Here is a 20,362-nt window from a genome sequence, read left to right on the forward strand (position 1 = left end):
ATCCATCCATCTGGCCCCTAAGACATCAGCCATGAAAGAAGCCTGGGGGGAGATGATGCTGACCAGCAAACGTAATCCCTCTCTTTCATCGTGTATTTTTCCAAGGTTCCATGGCTGACATCTTGGGTTGGGGGATTACAAACTGAAATGTGCTTGCAACCTCCTAGGTGGTTGCATCTCCAGACAGCAACTGTGAAGGGTGTGAGCTCATCCTCCAGCTGGTGTAGTTTCCTCCTGGGTGATGTGGTCCAGTAATTAGGAGGTTGGGGGTGTACTCTGCCACCTGTCTGAATTCCTGGAGCAACCACTCTGTCTTCCTTTAGGCAAAGGGGGGGCATACATAGGCTTTCCTGGTTATTGAACAAAAACAAAATGGTATACATAGCCGTTTGGTTGACAGTTGAACTACATAGTCGTTTAAATAATCTCCCATTAGATGGTGAAATATATTTTTTTGGCATTTTAACAAACTCCAAGAGGGCATGTGTATTGTTGCATCAAGGCCGATGGTGGTATTTTGAAGATAATGCTTTCTTTGAAGGACTTGCTTGTAACCAGGGGTTCTTGTTGTTTTCTGGGGGACATTTTAAACCTTCTGTGTTGCCATCTGGATTGGTTTTGTTTCTTGGCCCATGACGTTGCTGGACACTACCATGTACCCCTGGGCAAAGCATCAGGTTTATGGTTCTTTTGGCCAGGATGGAGGAACTGGCTTCCCATTGAGCCTAATCACAGAGAGGTGGAACGAGGAGATCCAGGTTCTAGATCATCCAGCCAGTCACTGGGGGGTGTTAACACACAGCCATAGGGAGGGGAGCTTCTGGACTGCGACGGTAAGGGGTACAGGTGTTCCTTCCACCACCTGTGTCTATGAGCTCTTCCTGGGACAGCTAGCGTTGAGTTAGTCTTCGAGATGTGTCAGGCTGCACAGTAGTTCCTGGGTAACAGTTTGGCAGGATTCTTTGTATAACAATGGGCTAGACTGGTTGTCACTTTGGTGGGGACGATGGACTTACATTAAGAAGGATATGAATGTTAACCCTTTATTCAACATCAAACAAGTGGCTTTGCTTTTTGCTTGCTACTGTTGGCAAAGCAATAGGCTGCCTTTAGTGCAGTAAATACTTGAGGACCGAGGCAGATGTATTGGAGCTAGTCGAGCTGTAGGTCCATGCGAATAGAACCAGGCAGTTAGGCTGGCAGTACTCAAAAACATATGATGCCAAAATAAATCCTCACTCTCACTAACACACACCTTTTTAAAAACATCTTTCAGCGGATGTCTGTCCAAGAAGTGCCACCTCTGCCCAATGGGGGGCACCACAGACCACGGGGATCAAAGGACTTGGGACCACCTGCTCCAAGTGAGCCTCCACCAGTCACCATACAGTGCCCCCCACAGCCTGCGCTCCCAGCCTCCCTGACGCCCCCGCTTCTAAAGGTCAACGAGGTCTACTCCTGCACCCTGCCTATGCCCCGCAAGCCATCCTCTGAGAACCGACTAGCCACACTGGGTAAGTTTTGAATCGATGCTGCAGGTGTTTTTCATAAGCATAGGCCCTCATTCCGAGTAGGGTGGTAAGGGATACTGGGCACCGGTAAGGAGACCGGTGCCAGTAATCCCTTACCACCCTACTACGAGGTCCCTTAGTGGGACCCTTCCTTAAAGCCTGGTCTGACCAGGCATTATGGACGGAATCCGTTAAGGGACCAGGGTGCAAATAACGGTTTTGGCATACGCCGGCCCGTTATTTGCGCCCTCCCCATTCCCATTGAGCCCTATGGGGGTTCAAATGCGAATGGGGAATGGTTTGGTGAATGTGGATTTACCGGTCCCGCCAAGGTCAGACTGGACAGGTAAGTCCTCTTTTCACCAAACCGGAGTCGGTACCGGTATGGGAGGCAGTCATGGCGCAAATAGCGCCATGACTACCACCATACTCAGAATGAGGGCCATAGTCTTTTGGGAAACGGTTAGTGGTTTATTGCCCATAGCAAAGATGGCCGCTGCCAGCCTGTTCTGCAGTTACTGGTGACTCTGTTCAAGAAGAATCAATGAAGAGCTAAATAATGCCCTATGCCCAATGAGATGTGGAAGCCATCGCACAGGCCTGGACGAAAGCCCTTTGGGTCTCATAATATGGTCTTAGTTCAGGAATACGCTGCTGTTCCCTGTTCTCTGGCACGAACATTGCACGATTCATATGCTTGTCTTTATTATTCAGCGTTAAACATCATTCAATATCATTTAGAATGTCACTGCGCGGCCATTTCTGCGGTTGCCACTGTTCTGTGTGGTGCTTGTACCATGGGGAACATGGCGGTGTGATGCATTATGGGTTTTGCACACCACAATTTTGTATGACATGTGTGTGGCACAACATCGTGTGGTATTGTATGGGCTTGGCAAAGGGCACTGCACATTTTTGTTTGGGTTACTGTGCTCCCTCGTTTATTGACTTGTATGCATGTGTTCCTGTCCAGTGTGGAATTGTATATATTGTTCACAATATGGTGCAGTCTTTCATGGGTCTTTACAGCACTATAGTGTAGTTCATGCATTTGTGATAACTCTGATTGTTTATAGATTTGACACACTCAGCACAGTTACGTTTTTTATGGGGTTGGCACAGAACAGTGGAGTAATTTCTGGGCTGGGCTGGGCAGGGCCCAAGGTACTATTGTGCGATGGTGCAGGCCACGGGGTGGTGCTATTATTGGGTGATTGTATGAGCCATAGTAGACAACACATTGCTATTTCCATGAATTTGGACAGAACTATGGGCCTCATTAAATGGATGGCAGTAAGGGATTGCCGGTACCGGTAAGGGTACCGGTACCAGTAATCCCTTACCGCCTTACTACGAGGTCCCTTCGCGGGTCCCTACCTTAACGGCTGGTTTTACCTGTTTACCAGCTGGTTTTACCAGCCGTTAAAGACGGGACCCGCAAAGGGACCTTGGAGGTAATTACGGTACCGCAATTTGCGGTACCGTAATTACCACCTTCCCCATTCCCATTGAGCCCTATGGGGGCAAAAATTGGAATGGGGAAGTGCCATGGTGAATGGGGAATTACCGCCCCGCACACCTTGGAATGCGGCGGTAATTCCGCCATTCACCATGGCGGACTCGGTAAAATACCGGCGGCAAACATGGCGCTAGTAGTGCCATGGTTACCGCCTTCCGTGTAATGAGGCCCTATGAGTCTCTTCCGCATTTAGAATTATAGATGGGTAGCCAGCAACTATGGGGATATTGTGCACCATTGGGGTTCAGAGTGATACCTGATTGGTGAGAGTGAAGCTCGAGTTGTCTGTGATGTCACTGGGGACCCCAAGGTGGAATACAACTTGGCAGAGAAGGGGATATGAAGGCTACGGGTTCGCCTAAGAGACCACCAGTGTGCTTCTCCACCTTAAGTTTTTGTGCCAAATTGCTACATTGAAATGTCCTGCTGCGTCGGTTACTTCCACTGGAATCCCCTAACAGAGCACAGATCAGTTACGCAATTATAGGTTCAATTTTGGAAGTAAAGTGAAACGCGCACTGCTTAGATTTGTACTATTACCAATTAAATTGAAAATTAAAGATATAATTCTGTTTTTTTATATCATGTAAGGAAATTTAACCATAGGGTTAACAGCCAACAAGTGTTTCGACCACGTAGGTCGTTTTCAAGGCTGTGTAGCACATAGAAACGCAAAGCAAGTTAGAAATGTGACATTACAACAGTAAATAACATAGTGTAAGACAAAAAGAGAAGACCAGATGATACAAGCGTTATATAATGGACATATGTCAAAAAATACAGAAATTCGAAAATACCAAGGTCAAAAACAGAAATTATAAAGTTGAAAGACATACCACACGTTTGGAGTCAGGGTTTATGAAGGCGTACATGAAAGAAAATAAAATGTGGATGTTTTGTTTGACTCGGTTCTCCTTGTTCACTGTCAATGGATGTGTAAGTGGGTATCTATGCATGTTGTTGTGCATGGCTGTGGTCAGAGAGTAATCTGTCAGATACAACAAGGTGACACTTTCCCACGTGCATTTGGTATTATTTTGAATCTAGTTCGTTAACTGTCAGAATGACTGCCGAAGATGCTTTCTCTTGTCTCCCCTGCAGTTGAGAATAAAACCTTACCGCGAATCAGCCCCCTCTCCGTGCTGCCTCCACGCGTGGAAAGGCGGCGTGTCCAGGCCATCTTCTCTCATGCCGCTGGTGAGAACACCACCCTCCTCAACTTCCAGGAGAACGATGTCATCCTGCTGCTGGTGCCTGAAGCCAGGGACGGCTGGCACTATGGAGAGAATGAGGCCACCAAAGCGTGAGTCCACCTTCCACTGGGGTAAACAGGGGCACACAGTTGACAATCTCAGCAGAGGGGTCACTGATTAAATGAGCACAATTTCTGAGCTGCCATAGCACTATCCTGAGCAGGTTCTAAGCAGAACGGAGGGCAGTAGTGGCATATATTTGCAGGCTAATTGAACATCTTGGAATCATGACAAGCACCTCAATGCAATTTCATTCGCTGTCAGTGCTTAATATTTAAAGAAATAAGTGCTGGGGCTCAAATATTTTCTAATATGCAATTGACACGCCAAGATGGGCAGCTCCTCGCCCACTGTTGCCACCACCCACAGCTTCTCCTCATGATGTCATCATATATGGGGTTAAAGCTGCAACTCCCACCGGCTTATTGTGGTTGACAGATGTACTCACTACAGCAGAAGAGTGATTTACAAATGCTAATCAACATACACATAAAATAACATACTTGTTGTGTCTTGACAAGAGACACGCTTAAGTTTGACTTTAAACACAATCATCATTTACATTTTGCTCTGATTCTATAGGTGCTTATTATGTGACTGGCAATTAAAAATAACGTTGCCAAAACAGCACATCATAATCAAACTGAGTCTGAGACAATAGGTTCCGGGGATCAGAAATAAGTGCCGGGGCTGAGCCCTGCAAACACCCCCACAAATTAAGCAGCCTGTGGGCTATACACCCAAAAAATGTTTTGCTCTCAATCAGTACCTGCCCCAGATTTGCAGACGTAGGCCTCGACTGACCCCCACCGTTCAATGCTCCAATTCCTTTGGCAGATCGAGGAACACTGTTAAGCATGTGTTTTCGGCTTAAGAAACTCTCCAATTTTATCAGAATCATAGATAGACTTCAAATATCTGATCTGCAAATGCACCCACACTTCACGGTCCAGACAAATGTGACCCACATTCCTCATTAAAAGAATCTCACACACCTTCCAACTTTTAATGAAAATGTGAACTTCTGAGGGTTTAACTAAACATGCCTGGTCAACCACCTGAATACTGAAATGGTCTCAATTTGTCACAGTATCCAAAAACTTACATGCAATTATTTTAGAGGGTGAAGATGAAGATGTTTTGCATTCTAAAATACACACACTCACACTCAAACATACACACGTATGCACACACCCTTTGCCAGAGAGCTAGATCTTGGGACAAGATGTTCCTGTTTATTTATATATAGTCCTTATATGTGATGTACCCCAAGACCCTAGCCTTTCAGTGCATTCACAAAGCTCGTAGCTTCCTTAATTGAAATCTTCTCATTTAACTACTATTTATTTTTTGTGTTTATTTTCTTTGAATTTGTAGAGCGCTTTGGCCAAAGGGCTTTGTAAAAATGACACAAAACTGATACAAAGCAATGACAATGTATAGAGGTGCTCAGTCAAAATGAACACATTTCATCCAAGAGGAGCTTGGAAGGTGAGTGTAAGAGAGGAAAGCTAACCAGATACTGTAGAAGAATAGAGTACAGAAGGAGGGGTAATACTCTTTATACCGGGGACCAGTCTCTAAGCACGGGACAGGGATTCAAACCTGCTTCTGTGCAGGACCGGGATTCTCACCTGTGCTGCTCTGTGTTTTTTTGCTTCCAAGACAAACGTGTTGCCCCTGAGCTATCCTTCCAGGGCCTTTTGGAGCTGGGATAACAGGGGAATGGGAATGGGATTGTGCAAAGAGGTACGAGGAGTAGTTAGAAGAAGAAGAGCAGTGTGGCTGCAAAGAGGGAATATAGGGCAGGGGGGGCAACAAGACCGCAAGTACACTTAAAAACAATACAGAGAAAGCGGAACGCAGTGCGTTCTGGAACTTGCGCGTACTGAGATGGCCATTATTATTTTATTATGAATCTAGAATGAACCAAGGATACACACCAGCCCATTTTAAACTGCCTACAGGAGAGGATGGCCAATAGCAATGATGCTAAAGAAGCTCATTTTCCACCCCTGGAACTGGGCCCACCACCCGCCCACCACCACCCCACCACCCATACGTTGGATAAAGTAAGAAACCTTGGAGTCATTACCAACTCAGACATGTCATTTCTCTCTCAAATAGCGCAAAATCCCACTTCCTACCTCACCTGCCAAGAAAGATGACATCATGCTTTGAAACGTCACAGAAGATCTTCTGGACGAATAGGCACGCGGAAACATGATTACAGTGATAGACTGTACACATGCCTTAACAAAACACACAATTGAGTTCACACCTATCTGCACGTATTTCCCAATATGCTCCAGGGAAACCCCTCCCATTGGCAGAGGAGAGGGGAACCAAATAGTTCTCATTCTAAGTACAATAGACCTTGTCATGGAGGAAGGAACATCTCTGTTGTGGCACCCACCCTCTGGAATGAGCCGCCACACATCTAGAAGCTGAAAAGAGCTCAGTTAAAGCTGCAAAGCTAGAGATGACTATGCAGCACTGGACAGTGCTTTAAGTGGGATTATAAATCGAGGCCGGCTCTCGTTGGGGGCGTGGCCTAACAGAGGCTACACCCCAATGAGAGCCGCCCCTTTGCTTAAAGGAGAGGCCTGGTAAAAGTAGTAAAGTTCAGCTGCACTGCCATTATTACATTCGATGCGCCCAGCCCCTCCTTTTAAACAAAAGAAGGGGCTGGGCACACCAAAGGTGTGACAGTAGGGTGCCCCAGCTCACACACAGCAGGCAGCCCTTTCATTCAAGGAGCCCGCTTTAACCACGGGCACCTTGAATTAAAGGTCTCCCTGCTGCTGGTGTCTATGTGCTCGAAACAAGAAGAGGGCCAGAGGGCTATTACTGTTACTATTAAATGACTATTTACTCAGAAACAAAAGGAGAGCTGGGTAGTCCAGTCCTCCTCCTTTTTCGAGTACATAGACATCAGGCCGCCCGCACGGCACGGTTACACCTGCTGCTTGTAGGTGTCGGAAATTACGGAATGCTGACACCTGCAAGCAGCACGTGTAACTGGGCTGCCTGAGGTGTCGGCGGGCTGGGGCTAGTCATGGTGGGCCCCGGCCGGGCCCTGGCTCGGTAGTCCTTTCTGGAGACTGCTGGGGCTCGGGCCCAGCTAGCCCTGGCCCACTTAACGCCCTGGCATTGAGTATACTTCTTGGTGAACCATCACCTCCTTCGACTGCGTTTTATTGGATCCTTTGGGTTGTAAAATGTGCTGAATTTCTAGTTAAGAGAAATATATAACTGCTTAGGGTTACCAGTCATTTGGTCAAAAAAAACTGGTCGACTGGACAAATGGTCGAACCAATTTGGTCGAAAACCAAATGGTTGAATTTTTTTTATTTTTTATTTTCACCCCTTTTTTTTGGGGGGGGTCAACCCCCTTTTTTTTCTAAAAAACCCTTTTTTTTAAAACGAAAACCCGAAAAATAAATATATAATTAAAAAAAAAAATTCGACCATTTGGTTTTCGACCAAATTGCGTCGACCAAATGTCATTCGACCAGTTTTCAGTCGACCAAATGACTGGACACCCTGCTTAGGCATCGAATACTTATGGCACTGCCCGTTTTACCCCGCTCCTGCCATCTTGACCTCCCCTTCACGTCCTTTGCTTTCCCCCACTGCTGGATTTGAAGCATTTTGTGCGAATGATTTGGATACACCCCTGTTTAGCCAGCACAGTGTAACTGAAGTCTACAGCTCGAATAAGTGATGGATTGTAATACTATGCAGTACTGCCACCTAGTGGCTGAATCATGAAATGGGCATATGTTATCTTTCGGGAAAACGATCTCTAAAAATTGTTTTCTACTCCAGACTTAAATTCGGCACCTTCTCCAGATTATTTCTCGCCTTTTAAGAAAAACTAAAGTTGTTCATCTGCGAAGCATTAGAGCATTTGTGATCTAGACAACAGTTTATTTTGATTTAAACTTTTTATTTTCAATACATAACATACAGAAGTGGAAAACATCATCAATCATTCAAATTATTACAATAATGCAAACCCAAATATATCTGGCATATAATCAACGATAAATAAACTACCTAGCTATAACTAAGTAATGAATTCAAGAAGAAAATAAACAGAATAGGAGGAAGAAAGAGAAAGAAAAAAAAATAGATTAAGGACAGAGAACCATGAAACAATTTAATCAATTAACATTTCTATCAATTATTAAGTCATCAAACAACAACACTGAAATGGTAAATATACATGTATTAGTAATAATAACAATAATTTCCACAGACACTACATCCTGAATAAAAGATCTAAATTATCCGTAGACCTCAAGGAAACTTCCAAATGTCCCAGAATTTCCCAATGTCTCCTGCATTCTTGTAGATGGCTTTCTCATAGGTTGAAATAGTGATGCGCTCCTCCACCCATTCATCGATATTGAAGGAGCTGCTTGACTTCCAAGATCTCAATATCATCCTCTTAGCAATCATACTGGCACGGAGCAGCCAAGTCATCTGCCCAAAGGTGATGTCATCCATCACAGATACGTCTCCTAGAATTAATAAGGCGGCTGCGAGAGGGACTGTACAGTTCAAGACCAATCCTAACCTCTCACATACACTCTCCCAGAACTGCTGTGCCTTTGGAGAAAACCAAATTAGATGACTGAGGGATCCTCGTGTGCCCTTGCATTTCCAGCAGAGTTCATTGTCCAAGAGTTGCCTCTTAAATTACCTAACAGGCATCCAGTAAGATCTAAAGAGCATTTTTGTTTGTGACGCCCTAAGGCCCCAGTCTAGACTCACCAGGCGAGTATTCTCACAGCAACGTCGCCAGCAAATTTGATCAATGTCCTCCCCCGGCTCTTCCGCCCAAATGGCTTGCAGCCTTGGATCACCTCTTCGGCAAGCTTTTAAGAATCCGTCCATCGTAGCAGCCGAGTGAGAGGCACTCACACATGTCTGTGGAGCAGACCAGGCGTCATTCTGACTCGGCAATTGACGCACACCAAGACAGGTAGCAACAATAGTCTTCAATTTCCTGTATTCAGCGAGTGTGCAATCAGCCATGTTATGAGTCATACTCAATTGTGTGTATGAGATCCATCTCCCATCTCCCATCCCTCCCCCATCTATCAGATCATGGAAGTATTTTATATCTGCCAAGAACCATTCTGACCAGAAAAAAACTTTACCTTGACATTTTAAGGTCAGATTAAGCCAAATGGAGGCATCCATGTGTAGGTAAGGATCTGCATTCATGCTTTTGGAAATTTCACACCAGCAATCTTGTAAAAAACTGGTCAAAGGGTTTGCCTCTCTTGATTTATTTTTCTTAGTCGTTAGCACAGCTCCGGGATCCAATTTTTAGTGACGACGAAACAAGGGAAAGCGAGATTCTCTGCAAAGCTTATTATTTCTATTACACCCAGCACAGTGCATTGCATAACACTAGCATAAGGATTGCATTACAGAGCTCTTGGCATTTAATCAGAGTGCACGGAATTCACTCTATAATCTCTCTTGTATAATTGTTCGAAGCATTCTTACTTGATCAGCAGTTTAAAAACATTCACTTTTTTTCAATTGCAAGTGTGCTAATATCCTTATGGACTCCAGGAGGGGTTAGTATGGCTTAGTCTATTGACCCTATCTCAATTCACAGCCCTTGGCTTCACCTCGGGCAATAACTCTGGAGCAGGTCATTATCTCTCATTAATGATCGCCTTCCGAGGTCAATGAGGATTAATTAACTACACACCATGACAAAAAGAGAAAGCAATAGTGGTGGGGTCAAGTGAAGTGAGAGAAAGAAGGCGCAAACGGTCATCCCCCGAGAGTGAAATAATCTACACAGACTAATTGTGGTTTTGTTTTCGCATCCTTAATTGTAGAGTGCCAGGTGCTTCTGCCACTGTCCTTACTCCTCACACAAAACGTGTGCCTCTCCACTGTCGCAAGGGTCGCCATCCCCTCTTTAAATCTTCTTTCTATTTTCCATCTTCTCATAATGATATTCTTACCAACCAGCACAGGTGTTTTCAGACACTATTTGTCAGGTATACAAAGATCAGCTAAGGAGGGTGACAGTAGATTAAACATCACCAGCTCTGATCCCAGGGAGGTATGTGTGCCTAGAATCAGGGCAGCTCTTATGAAGATCTCCTCCCAAGCCTCTGATACACAAAAAACACAGGTTCAACATGAGCAGATACATGCCAGGGGAAGCCCCACATGCCAGGCTACTGGGGCGTCTTTAAGATTAAGCCTGTCCATCTTGGCGGATATTTTGTTAGATGAGTTTGTCGTTTAAGTTAACATTGGTCTTGTCTTGAGAATGTTTGACATGATGCATAGCACAAGAAGGCAACAGAGGAAATCACAAAGGAAGGAGAAGGGACAACATAGGGCAGTGATGGAGGTGAAACTCACGGGAAGGGTCAGGGACTCAATAGGGCAGCGGTGAAATTAAAACTCATGGGAAGAGGCAGGGACTCAATAGGGCAGCGATGGAGGTGAAACACACAGATAGAGGCAGGGACTCAAAATGGCAGGGATGAAGGTGAAACTCACAGGAAGAGGCAGGGACTCAATAGGGCAGTGATGAAGGTGAAACTCACCGGAAGAGGCAGCGACTTAATAGGGCAGTGATGGAGGTGAAACTCACCGGAAGAGGCAGCGACTTAATAGGGCAGTGATGGAGGTGAAACTCACAGGAAGAGACAGGAACTCAATAGGGCAGCAATGAAGGTGAAACTCACAGGACGAGGCAGGGACTCAGTAGAGCACCAATGAAGGTGAAACTCACAGGAATAGGCAGGGCCTCAATACGGAAGTGATGGAGGTGAAACTCGCATGAATAAGCAGGGCCTCAATAGGTCAATGATAAGGGTGAAACTCACGGGAAGAGGCGGGGACTCAATAGGGTAGCGATGAAGGTGAAACTCATGGGAAGAGGCAGGGACTCAATATGGCAGCGATGGAGGTGAAACTCATGGGAAGGGACAGGGACTCAATAGGGCAGCGATGGAGTTGAAACTCACGGGAAGGGACAGGGACTCAATAGGCCAGTGATGGAGGTGAAACTCACAGGAAGAGACAGGAACTCAATAGGGCAGCGATGAAGGTGAAACTCACAGGAATATCATTTTGGCAGGACTATAGCTGAGGATCCACCAACCAATGTATGAAAGCATGGATCCATCTTTATCACCATAAACTGTACCCCCGCCTATAAGCCCTTTGGATCCTCTCTTCCAATTACCTTAAATGTGAACCCTTAATAGTCTATCCTTCCAATTGTAGCCATATTATTCTCCCTTATAACTGTACCCCATTCCTGTACAGCACCCCATTGTTGCACATCTAGGATCGTGGTCTATAAAGCCCAGCACAGCCATACGTACAGGCATTCCCCTTTGAATTCACCATCCGCTCAATGACCCCGTCGAGCCAGCATGTTTCAAATAGACCCAAAGAGCAGGTCCTGTAAATGAGAGGGTTTCCTCCACATAAGATTGTTTTTAAGAAGTTTGCCAAACACCTCACCATGCTACACCCTGCTGCCCTGTTGGAGCATGCCAGTTTGGCAGAGCTCCTTCAAGTGTAGGCAATTCCAGATGTCCCCGAGCAGCAGATTAAACTGCAAGTGAAGAAAGTGGCAGGGATTTGTGACCTCACCTATCAACAGCTTGGATGTGAACAGCATCCCAGCCCACCCCGTGCCTCCCCGTTCCATAGCTGGAGGTATCTTTGTCCTTTGATTGTTCATCAACTTTTAATTGAAGAAGAATAAAGTTGCATATATTTCATAAGATTCTGGTGTGCCTCCAGGGTATGCTTTTGAATTTGTAGACTGGTATTCCCCCTCCCCCACCACAGCCAGTGTTTCCAAAGTTTTCTGAGGTTATCGAGGCCTTGAGAAGGTAGGCAGGCCATCATTTCCTTTTGCTAGTACCACCACCCACCACTTTGAGAGCATAGTACTGCCTCCATTGGGGATCTTGGAGATCTTTAAAAAAAAGCAAAGCCAGTTAGTCAAAGAGGATGATGAGGGTTGTAGGAGTTTACTTAGGCTTGAGGTCTCCGAAAGCCTTTATGGTACTTTTGTATAGTATGGAGCACAACTCCCACCCTTTGACCAAAATCTTTCTTTGGCCAATGGACTGCATATGAAAATAAGTCTTACAGCATCCCACAACAGTTCAATCACTAGACCTGGCGAAAATCCTGCAGCGCTTCCGACTTCACCCTGCAACAAGGAACACTGTGCTATACGCAGATGAAAGATCACAACTGTCAAGGCCAACTACTACGAAAACCCGGTAGCCAAGGCCAACAGTGAAAGCAAAAAGCCCCCTTCAAAGCCATCTCGCATTGCATCAACTCTCCGCACAAACCACCCGTACCGCACTGCAAACGGTAAATCCACTGCCATCTTTCTTTGTCAACAAAACCAGCATGATCCGACAGCACATAAACACCAATGCCACATCTGACAGCACACCAAACATTTCATCTCGCAAAACCACCACTACCTAGACACATTTTAAGACACTGACTATCTGAGTGGAAATCCTCTCTTCACTGTAGAATTACTCAAGGACCTACTTGTCAGATCCCTGTGTACCCTCCCAATCCTCCTCACCTGATTCCACTGAAGTAAGGTCCTCGGATACAGTACCAGATTTGCTCTTCTTTTTCTTGTCGAAATATGGCTTTTCTTTAGGCTTGTGGTCCTTCCGTTCGTGTAAATAGGGTCTGGCTCCCCCGGAGGCCACCTTGGCAGAGCTGGAACCTGTCCTTGGGGTACCCCGGGGAGCCAGCCCCAAAGCAGGGAAAAAGCCAAGTGGCGGAAAAAACCCTGATGTCCAAGAGTCTTGATTGGAGTTAAACGTTCCGGAGTGCAGAGTAGAAACAAATGGGATCTTAGAACTGAAACGTGGCAGCAGGAAGTTTAAGCAGCTATTCCCTGGGATAGGAAGAATCGCCTCAAAATAGAAACAGGAAAAAACACAGAGAGATTAAAGCAGGTGAGTGGTGCGGTAAGGATTAACTAACACCAAACCCAATGATGCGGAGGTCCGCGTAAGGATCCCTGGCGCACGAGTGCTCCAGGCAAAGAGAGCGGAGACCGCTGAAAGAAGGAGGCGAACAGCAGGAAACGAAGATAAGAAATGAGCGGCAATAGATGCCGGAATAGTACTAGAAGTGAACCGCAAGACAGCGGAAGAAACCAGGGTTCAAACAGGACGTGGATAGTAGGAATGCCGGCAAGACGCCGAAAGAGAAAAAGGTACGGAAAGACAGAAAGAAACAAACCTTAGAAGGGAGGCAGGAATGGAAGAAAGTCAGGGCGAAACTGACAGGTAAGAGGACTAAAGTTTAAGTCGCACAGAGCGTTGTGCCAAGAACAACAGATACAACGCAATGAGCGCGGGGCGGGGTCTGGTAATATACTAGACGCCGCCATTTTGGATGAGGACTAGAGCGGTAGGAGAGCTAAAGTTAATGCTTCCAGCGCTCCCACAGCTTCCACCCGCAGTTCCTGACAGTATACCCCCGTCTCCTCGGAACCCCCCCGGCTTTCCGGGATGACGTTGATGGAACCTTCTTAGCAATCGGGGGGCATGAATATGGGAGCTTGGTTCCCAGGACCTCTCTTCTACAGGGTAGCCCTTCCAATGCACCAGGTATTGTACCCTGCCCTTACGATATTGTGAATCAACCAGGTAGGAAACCTCATACTCATCAGGAACTGGAGCTACAGGAGTTTGCACTCTAAGAACCCGTCTCTGGAAAGGGTCTTCCTTGTGCAGTTTCAGGAGGGAGGTGTGGAAAACTGGATGAACCCTCTGGAGATATTTGGGTAACTAAAGCTTATAGGCCACCGGATTGATTCTGGACAGGACGGGAAAGGGACCCAAATATCTTGAAGAGAATTTACCAGTGTGAACCCATTTTGGCAGGAACTTGGTAGACAACCAGACTAACTGACCTGCCTTCCAGTCTGGGTTGTTACGCCGGCCCTTGTCGGCCCACCTCTTTTGTGATTGTTGACTGGTTTTGTGTGCCTTCTTGGCTAAGGTATGCACTTCATGTAGGTCCTTTAGTATACTGTCTAGGGCAGGTACATCAGTTGAAGGTCTATTATTCCAAGGTAAGTGTTGAGGATGATAGCCTTAGGTACAGTAGAAAGGGCACATCTGGATGGTTGTATGGAAAGAATTGTTATAGGCGAATTCTGCCTGTGGAAGGAATCGAAACCATTCGTCCTGCTGGGGGCTACAAAAGCATTTTAGGTACTGTTCGAGGCTTGCATTAAGCCTCTCCGTCTGCCCGTTACTCTGGGGATGGTATCCTGAAGAAAGAGCCCTGTGAATACCCAATGATTGACAGAGCGCTGACCAGAACCTGGAGGTGAACTGAGAACCTCGATCCGATACAATGGTCCTGGGTAAACCATGAAGACGAACCACATCACAGACGAAGTGGCTGCGGTTTCTGGTGCTGTTGGTATATGGGAGAAGGCGGAGAAATGAGCTGGTTTACTGTAGGAATCTACCGTAACCATGATTACGGTCTTACCATATGATCTGGGGAGGTCCACAATGAAGTCTGTGGAAACGTGCTCCCACGGACGTTCTGGCAACTGTGGCTGTTGCAATAATCCAACCGGTTTCCCCGTTTGGTACTTGCTAGATGCGCAAACAGGGCAAGAGGATACGTATTCCTGTACGTCCTTCCTAAGGGTGGGCCACCAGAAACCCCTGTGAAGTAGCTCGTATGTCTTCCTGATTCCAGGGTGGCCTACCAGGGGGGCATCGTGACACCAGGAAAGCACCTGTCTCTGTAACGGCTTAGTGGGAATAAAGAGAGCAGAACCATGGTAAAAGAGACCATCACTAGCCTGAGTAACAGCAGAGGGTAATCCGGCTTGCACATTATAACCTGGGATCAGATCCTGAAGAAAAAGGGAGGCTGCTGCAACTATCTTAAGGTCCGGAAACACCAGTTCGTGATTCTTATCGTCCCCTGAGTCGTCCCTGTATCTGCGGGACAAAGCATCAGCCTTATGGTTCTCCGAACCTGGAATTATAGAGTGAGTAATTATAAAGTCAAATTGTAAGAAGAAGTAGGCCCACCCGGCATGACGGGCATTTGTGCATTCCATCTGTTGAAGGACTTGTAGGTTGCGTTGGTCGGTGCGGATTAGGAAGCTATGGGCCGCACCTTGCAGGAGATGGCGCCATTCTTGGCAAGCTAACTTGATAGCCAACAGTTCTCTCTCAAGGACAGAATAGTTCCGTTCACTGCTGGTCAACGTTTTAGAGTAGTAGGCAACCAGGTGTTCTTCCCCATCATCTGCCTTCTGGAGTAGAATGGCCCCTACTGCCCCAATGGAAGCGTCTGTTTCCAAGATGAACTGTTTAGCCTGATCTGGTTGGACGAGAATGGGAGCTGAAATAAACAAATCTTTTAGTCGTTGAAAGGCTTCTCTGGGTCTTATGTCAAAGATGAATTTGACTCCCTTTTTTAGAAGAGATGTGATGGGTAACACTATGTTGGAAAAATTGGGTATAAAACGTCTGTAAAAATTTGCCAACCCAAGAAACCTTTGTACTTCTTTGACGTTCGAGGGTTCCTTCCATTCCACTATGGCCTTTATCTTCCTTGGGTCCATCTCGATGCCGTCCTTAGATAGGATGAAACCTAAGTAGGATATAGTGGTCACTTCGAACTCACACTTCTCTGGTTTGACCAGCAGTTGATGTATTTGTAGACGATGTAGCACTTCCTTGACAAGTCGGCGGTGGTCTTGTAAAGTGCGAGAAAATACCAATATATTGTCTAGGTAGACGACCACAGACAGAAACAGCATGTCCGAAAATATTTTATCCATGAACCGTTGGAATTTAGCTGGCGGATTTACCAGCCCAAAGGGCATCACCCTATATTCAAAGAGCCCCAAAGGGGTACGAAAGGCAGTCTTCCATTTGTCGCCCTTTCGTATCCTCAAAAGATGGTATGCACCTCTTAAATCAAGCTTGGTAAAATAGACAGCCCCCTGGACTGCCTCCAGGACTTCTCGTATCAATGGCATAGGGTATCTGTCGCGAATGGTGACTTGATTTAGGCCCCTGTAGTCTATGCATGGTCGTAGTTCAGAGGTGTCTTTCTTTGGGATAAAGAACAAGGAAGCCCCACAAGAAGAATTGGATTCTTGGATAAGTCCGTTTTGTAAATTAGCGTCCAGGTAGTCTTTGAGAGCACGTTTTTCTGGCATGGATAATGGATACATGCGACCAAAAGGCACCACTGCTTCCGGCATAAGGTCTATGGAACAATCTTCATTCCTATGAGGGGGTAAGATTCTTGGCAGTGTATCTAGGAACACCTCAGCATATTCCCGGTATTGGAGCGGAACAGAAGACACGGTCACTGTTCGGATGGTGTTGGTCTCTTCTTCATAGGATCTTTTGACAGGAAGTTTCATGCAGTTAGATCCGCAGTATGATGAGTTAAAACTCACTCTGTTGGACGTCCAGTCGATGGTGGGGTTATGCCGTCTCAACCAAGGTATCCCGATAACCAGGGGGAAGTGAGCTTCCCTGATAAGATCGAAAACCATATACTCTTGATGATCTCCCAGTTTCATCCTCAATGGAATAGTCTCGTTGATTATGGGACCTGAAGACAAAGGTGTACCGTCCACTCCTTCGACTGGTATGGGTCTTGGCTTAGGTCTTGAGGGTACCATCTTCTTCTTGGCCCAATTTAAGTCGATAAAGTAACCCGCTGCACCGCAGTCCAGCATAGCCAAAACTTCTATGGGTCCTGAATCAGATAGCCAAAGGTGTACTCTGAATACCATGAGTTGATTGTCGTCTGAATCCTCTATTGGTTTGGAAGAGTTGCAAGGGTGGCAGGTGGCTCTCCCGATACTTCCCTTGCGTAAGAACGGGGGCTGGAGTTTTCCTTCCTCCTGGGTGGTACTTCTGGACAGTTCCTTAAGAGATGTTTGGACGAACCACAATACATACATAACCCAGCTTCACGACGTCGTCTTCTCTCTTCCTGGGTTAACGGTCCTCGCATGGATCCAATCTGCATTGGCTCTTCCGAAAAATACGTGTTCCTAGGTGATGGTGATTGGGAAGGCCGTGTGGATGTCTGAGGAACGCTGCGACCTCTTCTTCTTTCCTGACGACGTTCTAGTATCCGATACTCAATCTGTAAAGACAATGTTATCAAATCCTGAAAGGAGGCCGGCCTGGCCACTCTGGCTAGTTCATCCTTAATCTCGTCTTGGAGACCCCGGCGGAAAATGGTCTGTTTAGCTGAGTCCGGCCAGTCAGACTTAGCGGCCAGCCTCATAAAAAGGGATCTGTACGTCTGTAGGTCTGTGGTTCCCTGCCGTACATCGAGTATCGCTTCCAGAGAGGTGTACAGCACTTCTGGTCGGTCGAATCGCGCTTTAAGCAATTCCACAAAGTGGTCAAAGTTGTTTAAGGAGGGATCATTCCCGGTGACCAAGGGAGTGGCCCAGGATAGAGCATTTCCCATAAGATTGGCGATGATGAATCCAACTCTGGATCGAGCGGTGTCATAGGCATAAGGTCTGTAAGTGAAATGGACCTGGCACGCGTCAAGGAAGTCCTTCAGACCCCCAGGATGTCCGTCGTATTTACCGAAGGACAAAGCCATGGGTGGTAAGTCCCCCTGGTCCTCGCGGCGCAGCACCACCTGCTGCCTCAAGCCGATATTCTCATTACGTAAAGCCTGTACTTCAACCGTAAGGTTCTGCATGGCAGCCACCAGTTCTTGATACTGTTCCAGGGATGCCATGGGTATCTTAGGGCGTTGTATGCTGTCAGATCCCTGGGTACCCTCCCAATCCTCCTCACCTGATTCCACTGAAGTAAGGTCCTCGGATACAGTACCAGATTTGCTCTTCTTTTTCTTGTCGAAATATGGCTTTTCTTTAGGCTTGTGGTCCTTCCGTTCGTGTAAATAGGGTCTGGCTCCCCCGGAGGCCACCTTGGCAGAGCTGGAACCTGTCCTTGGGGTACCCCGGGGAGCCAGCCCCAAAGCAGGGAAAAAGCCAAGTGGCGGAAAAAACCCTGATGTCCAAGAGTCTTGATTGGAGTTAAACGTTCCGGAGTGCAGAGTAGAAACAAATGGGATCTTAGAACTGAAACGTGGCAGCAGGAAGTTTAAGCAGCTATTCACTGGGATAGGAAGAATCGCCTCAAAATAGAAACAGGAAAAAACACGGAGAGATTAAAACAGGTGAGTGGTGCGGTAAGGAATAACTAACACCAAACCCAATGATGCGGAGGTCCGCGTAAGGATCCCTGGCGCACGAGTGCTCCAGGCAAAGAGAGCGGAGACCGCTGAAAGAAGGAGGCGAACAGCAGGAAACGAAGGTAAGAAATGAGCGGCAATAGATGCCGGAATAGTACTAGAAGTGAACCGCAAGACAGCGGAAGAAACCCGGGTTCAAACAGGACGCGGATAGTAGGAATGCCGGCAAGACGCCGAAAGAGAAAAAGGTACGGAAAGACAGAAAGAAACAAACCTTAGAAGGGAGGCAGGAATGGAAGAAAGTCAGGGCGAAACTGACAGGTAAGAGGACTAAAGTTTAAGTTGCACAGAGCGTTGTGCCAAGAACAACAGATACAACGCAATGAGCGCGGGGGCGGGGTCTGGTAATATACTAGACGCCGCCATTTTGGATGAGGACTAGAGCGGTAGGAGAGCTAAAGTTAATGCCTCCAGCGCTCCCACAGCTTCCACCCGCAGTTCCTGACACTACTTCCTGCCTGCCGCTGTACTCAAGGCCCTTCCGACTGAAGCACTCCACCCTTACCAGATCATTATCAACTGCTCCCTCACTCAAGGCACCTTTCCCTTGGCCTTCAAGACTGGACAGATCCTCCTGCTTTTCAAGAAATCAACAGTGTACCCCAACAACATCCGTAATTACCACTCTATCACTGTCTTCGATTCGTGGACAAGATTCTTGAGGAAGCAGCATCCAAGCAACTCATCCAACATATTCAAGCCAATAAATTCATGCAGTCGTAATCTGGTTCCAGACCCATATGCAGCATGGAAACGGCTACCATCAAGGATTTCGATGATGCCCTTAATATCCTCAATTATGGCCACCCTTGCCTCTTGCCTCTCCCTCACCTCTCAGCAGTATTTGACACATTTGCCCACCAGACACTCACCAACATTCTACATCAGCACATAGGGATCAGCAAGATCGTTCTCAGCTGGTTAAAATCCTACTTGCCAATCGTCACCAATTCGTACAAATGAATTCGTCCCAATCACCAAATCTAGCCATCCCTGTGGATCCCTTCCATCCTCTCCCCTATGGTCTTCAATCTTTAAATGGAACCACTCAGAACACTCCTGGTCCACACAACATCCACATCCACCAATATGCAGATGAAACGCAGATCCACCTTTAGATATCTTGACTCAGAGACATCTCTAGGCTCAAGGCCTGTCTCACATTGATTCAGACCTGGATGTTCAGTGGTTACCTGAAGCTTAACACCTCCAAGGCTGAATTCCTAGTGCTAGTGCTAACCAGACATCATGACATCCAGACTTAGCTCTCCGTTAAGAACCTGGAGGGCTTCAAACCCCAGCTGACCACCTGCTACAAGTGTCTTGGGTTCAACATCCACAGACAATTCTCCTTCAAGGAGCATGCAGCAAGGAAAAGACAAACACCTTGGTAACAACTTTCTCTCTGGAGGAAAGTCAAACCCTTCATCCCACAAAGCAACTTCGGATCTGCTGTCCAAGCCTTGGCCCTCTCCCACCTGAATGGTGGCAATGCCTTCTGGTGACTACCCTGGCACCCCTAATATGTGTCCTGCATACTGCAGTATGATTCATCAAAGGATATATGTAGTGAAAGGTGGCTGGAGAAAAGGTAAGCAGATTTGTGCAAAGAGATGCAGAACTGACAGCATATTTCAGAAGTGAAGGTTCTTCCTTTGCTTGAATTTGTTTTATTGATTATTGTTGGGTGGTTGAAGTTTGGGTGTGCTCCAGTTTCTTTGAAATCCTGTGTCTGA

At 46.6% G+C, this 20,362-nt stretch overlaps 1 protein-coding gene across 3 annotated transcripts in view; it reads left to right on the forward strand.

Moving 5' to 3' along the window:
• Window positions 1-20,362, forward strand: part of LOC138526452 (BAR/IMD domain-containing adapter protein 2-like) — a 451,265-nt gene that overhangs the window by 361,838 nt on the left and 69,065 nt on the right. For all 3 annotated transcript variants that reach the window (XM_069637240.1, XM_069637231.1, XM_069637221.1), the window contains exons 9-10: window positions 1,277-1,514; window positions 4,132-4,333. In XM_069637240.1, coding sequence (XP_069493341.1) covers window positions 1,277-1,514; window positions 4,132-4,333 — 440 coding nt within the window. The remainder of the gene's footprint in view (window positions 1-1,276; window positions 1,515-4,131; window positions 4,334-20,362) is intronic.

This window comes from Ambystoma mexicanum, chromosome 1q (genome assembly GCF_040938575.1).
Source record: "Ambystoma mexicanum isolate Mex_15411 chromosome 1q, UKY_AmexF1_1, whole genome shotgun sequence".
NCBI classification, from domain to species: Eukaryota; Metazoa; Chordata; class Amphibia; order Caudata; family Ambystomatidae; genus Ambystoma; species Ambystoma mexicanum.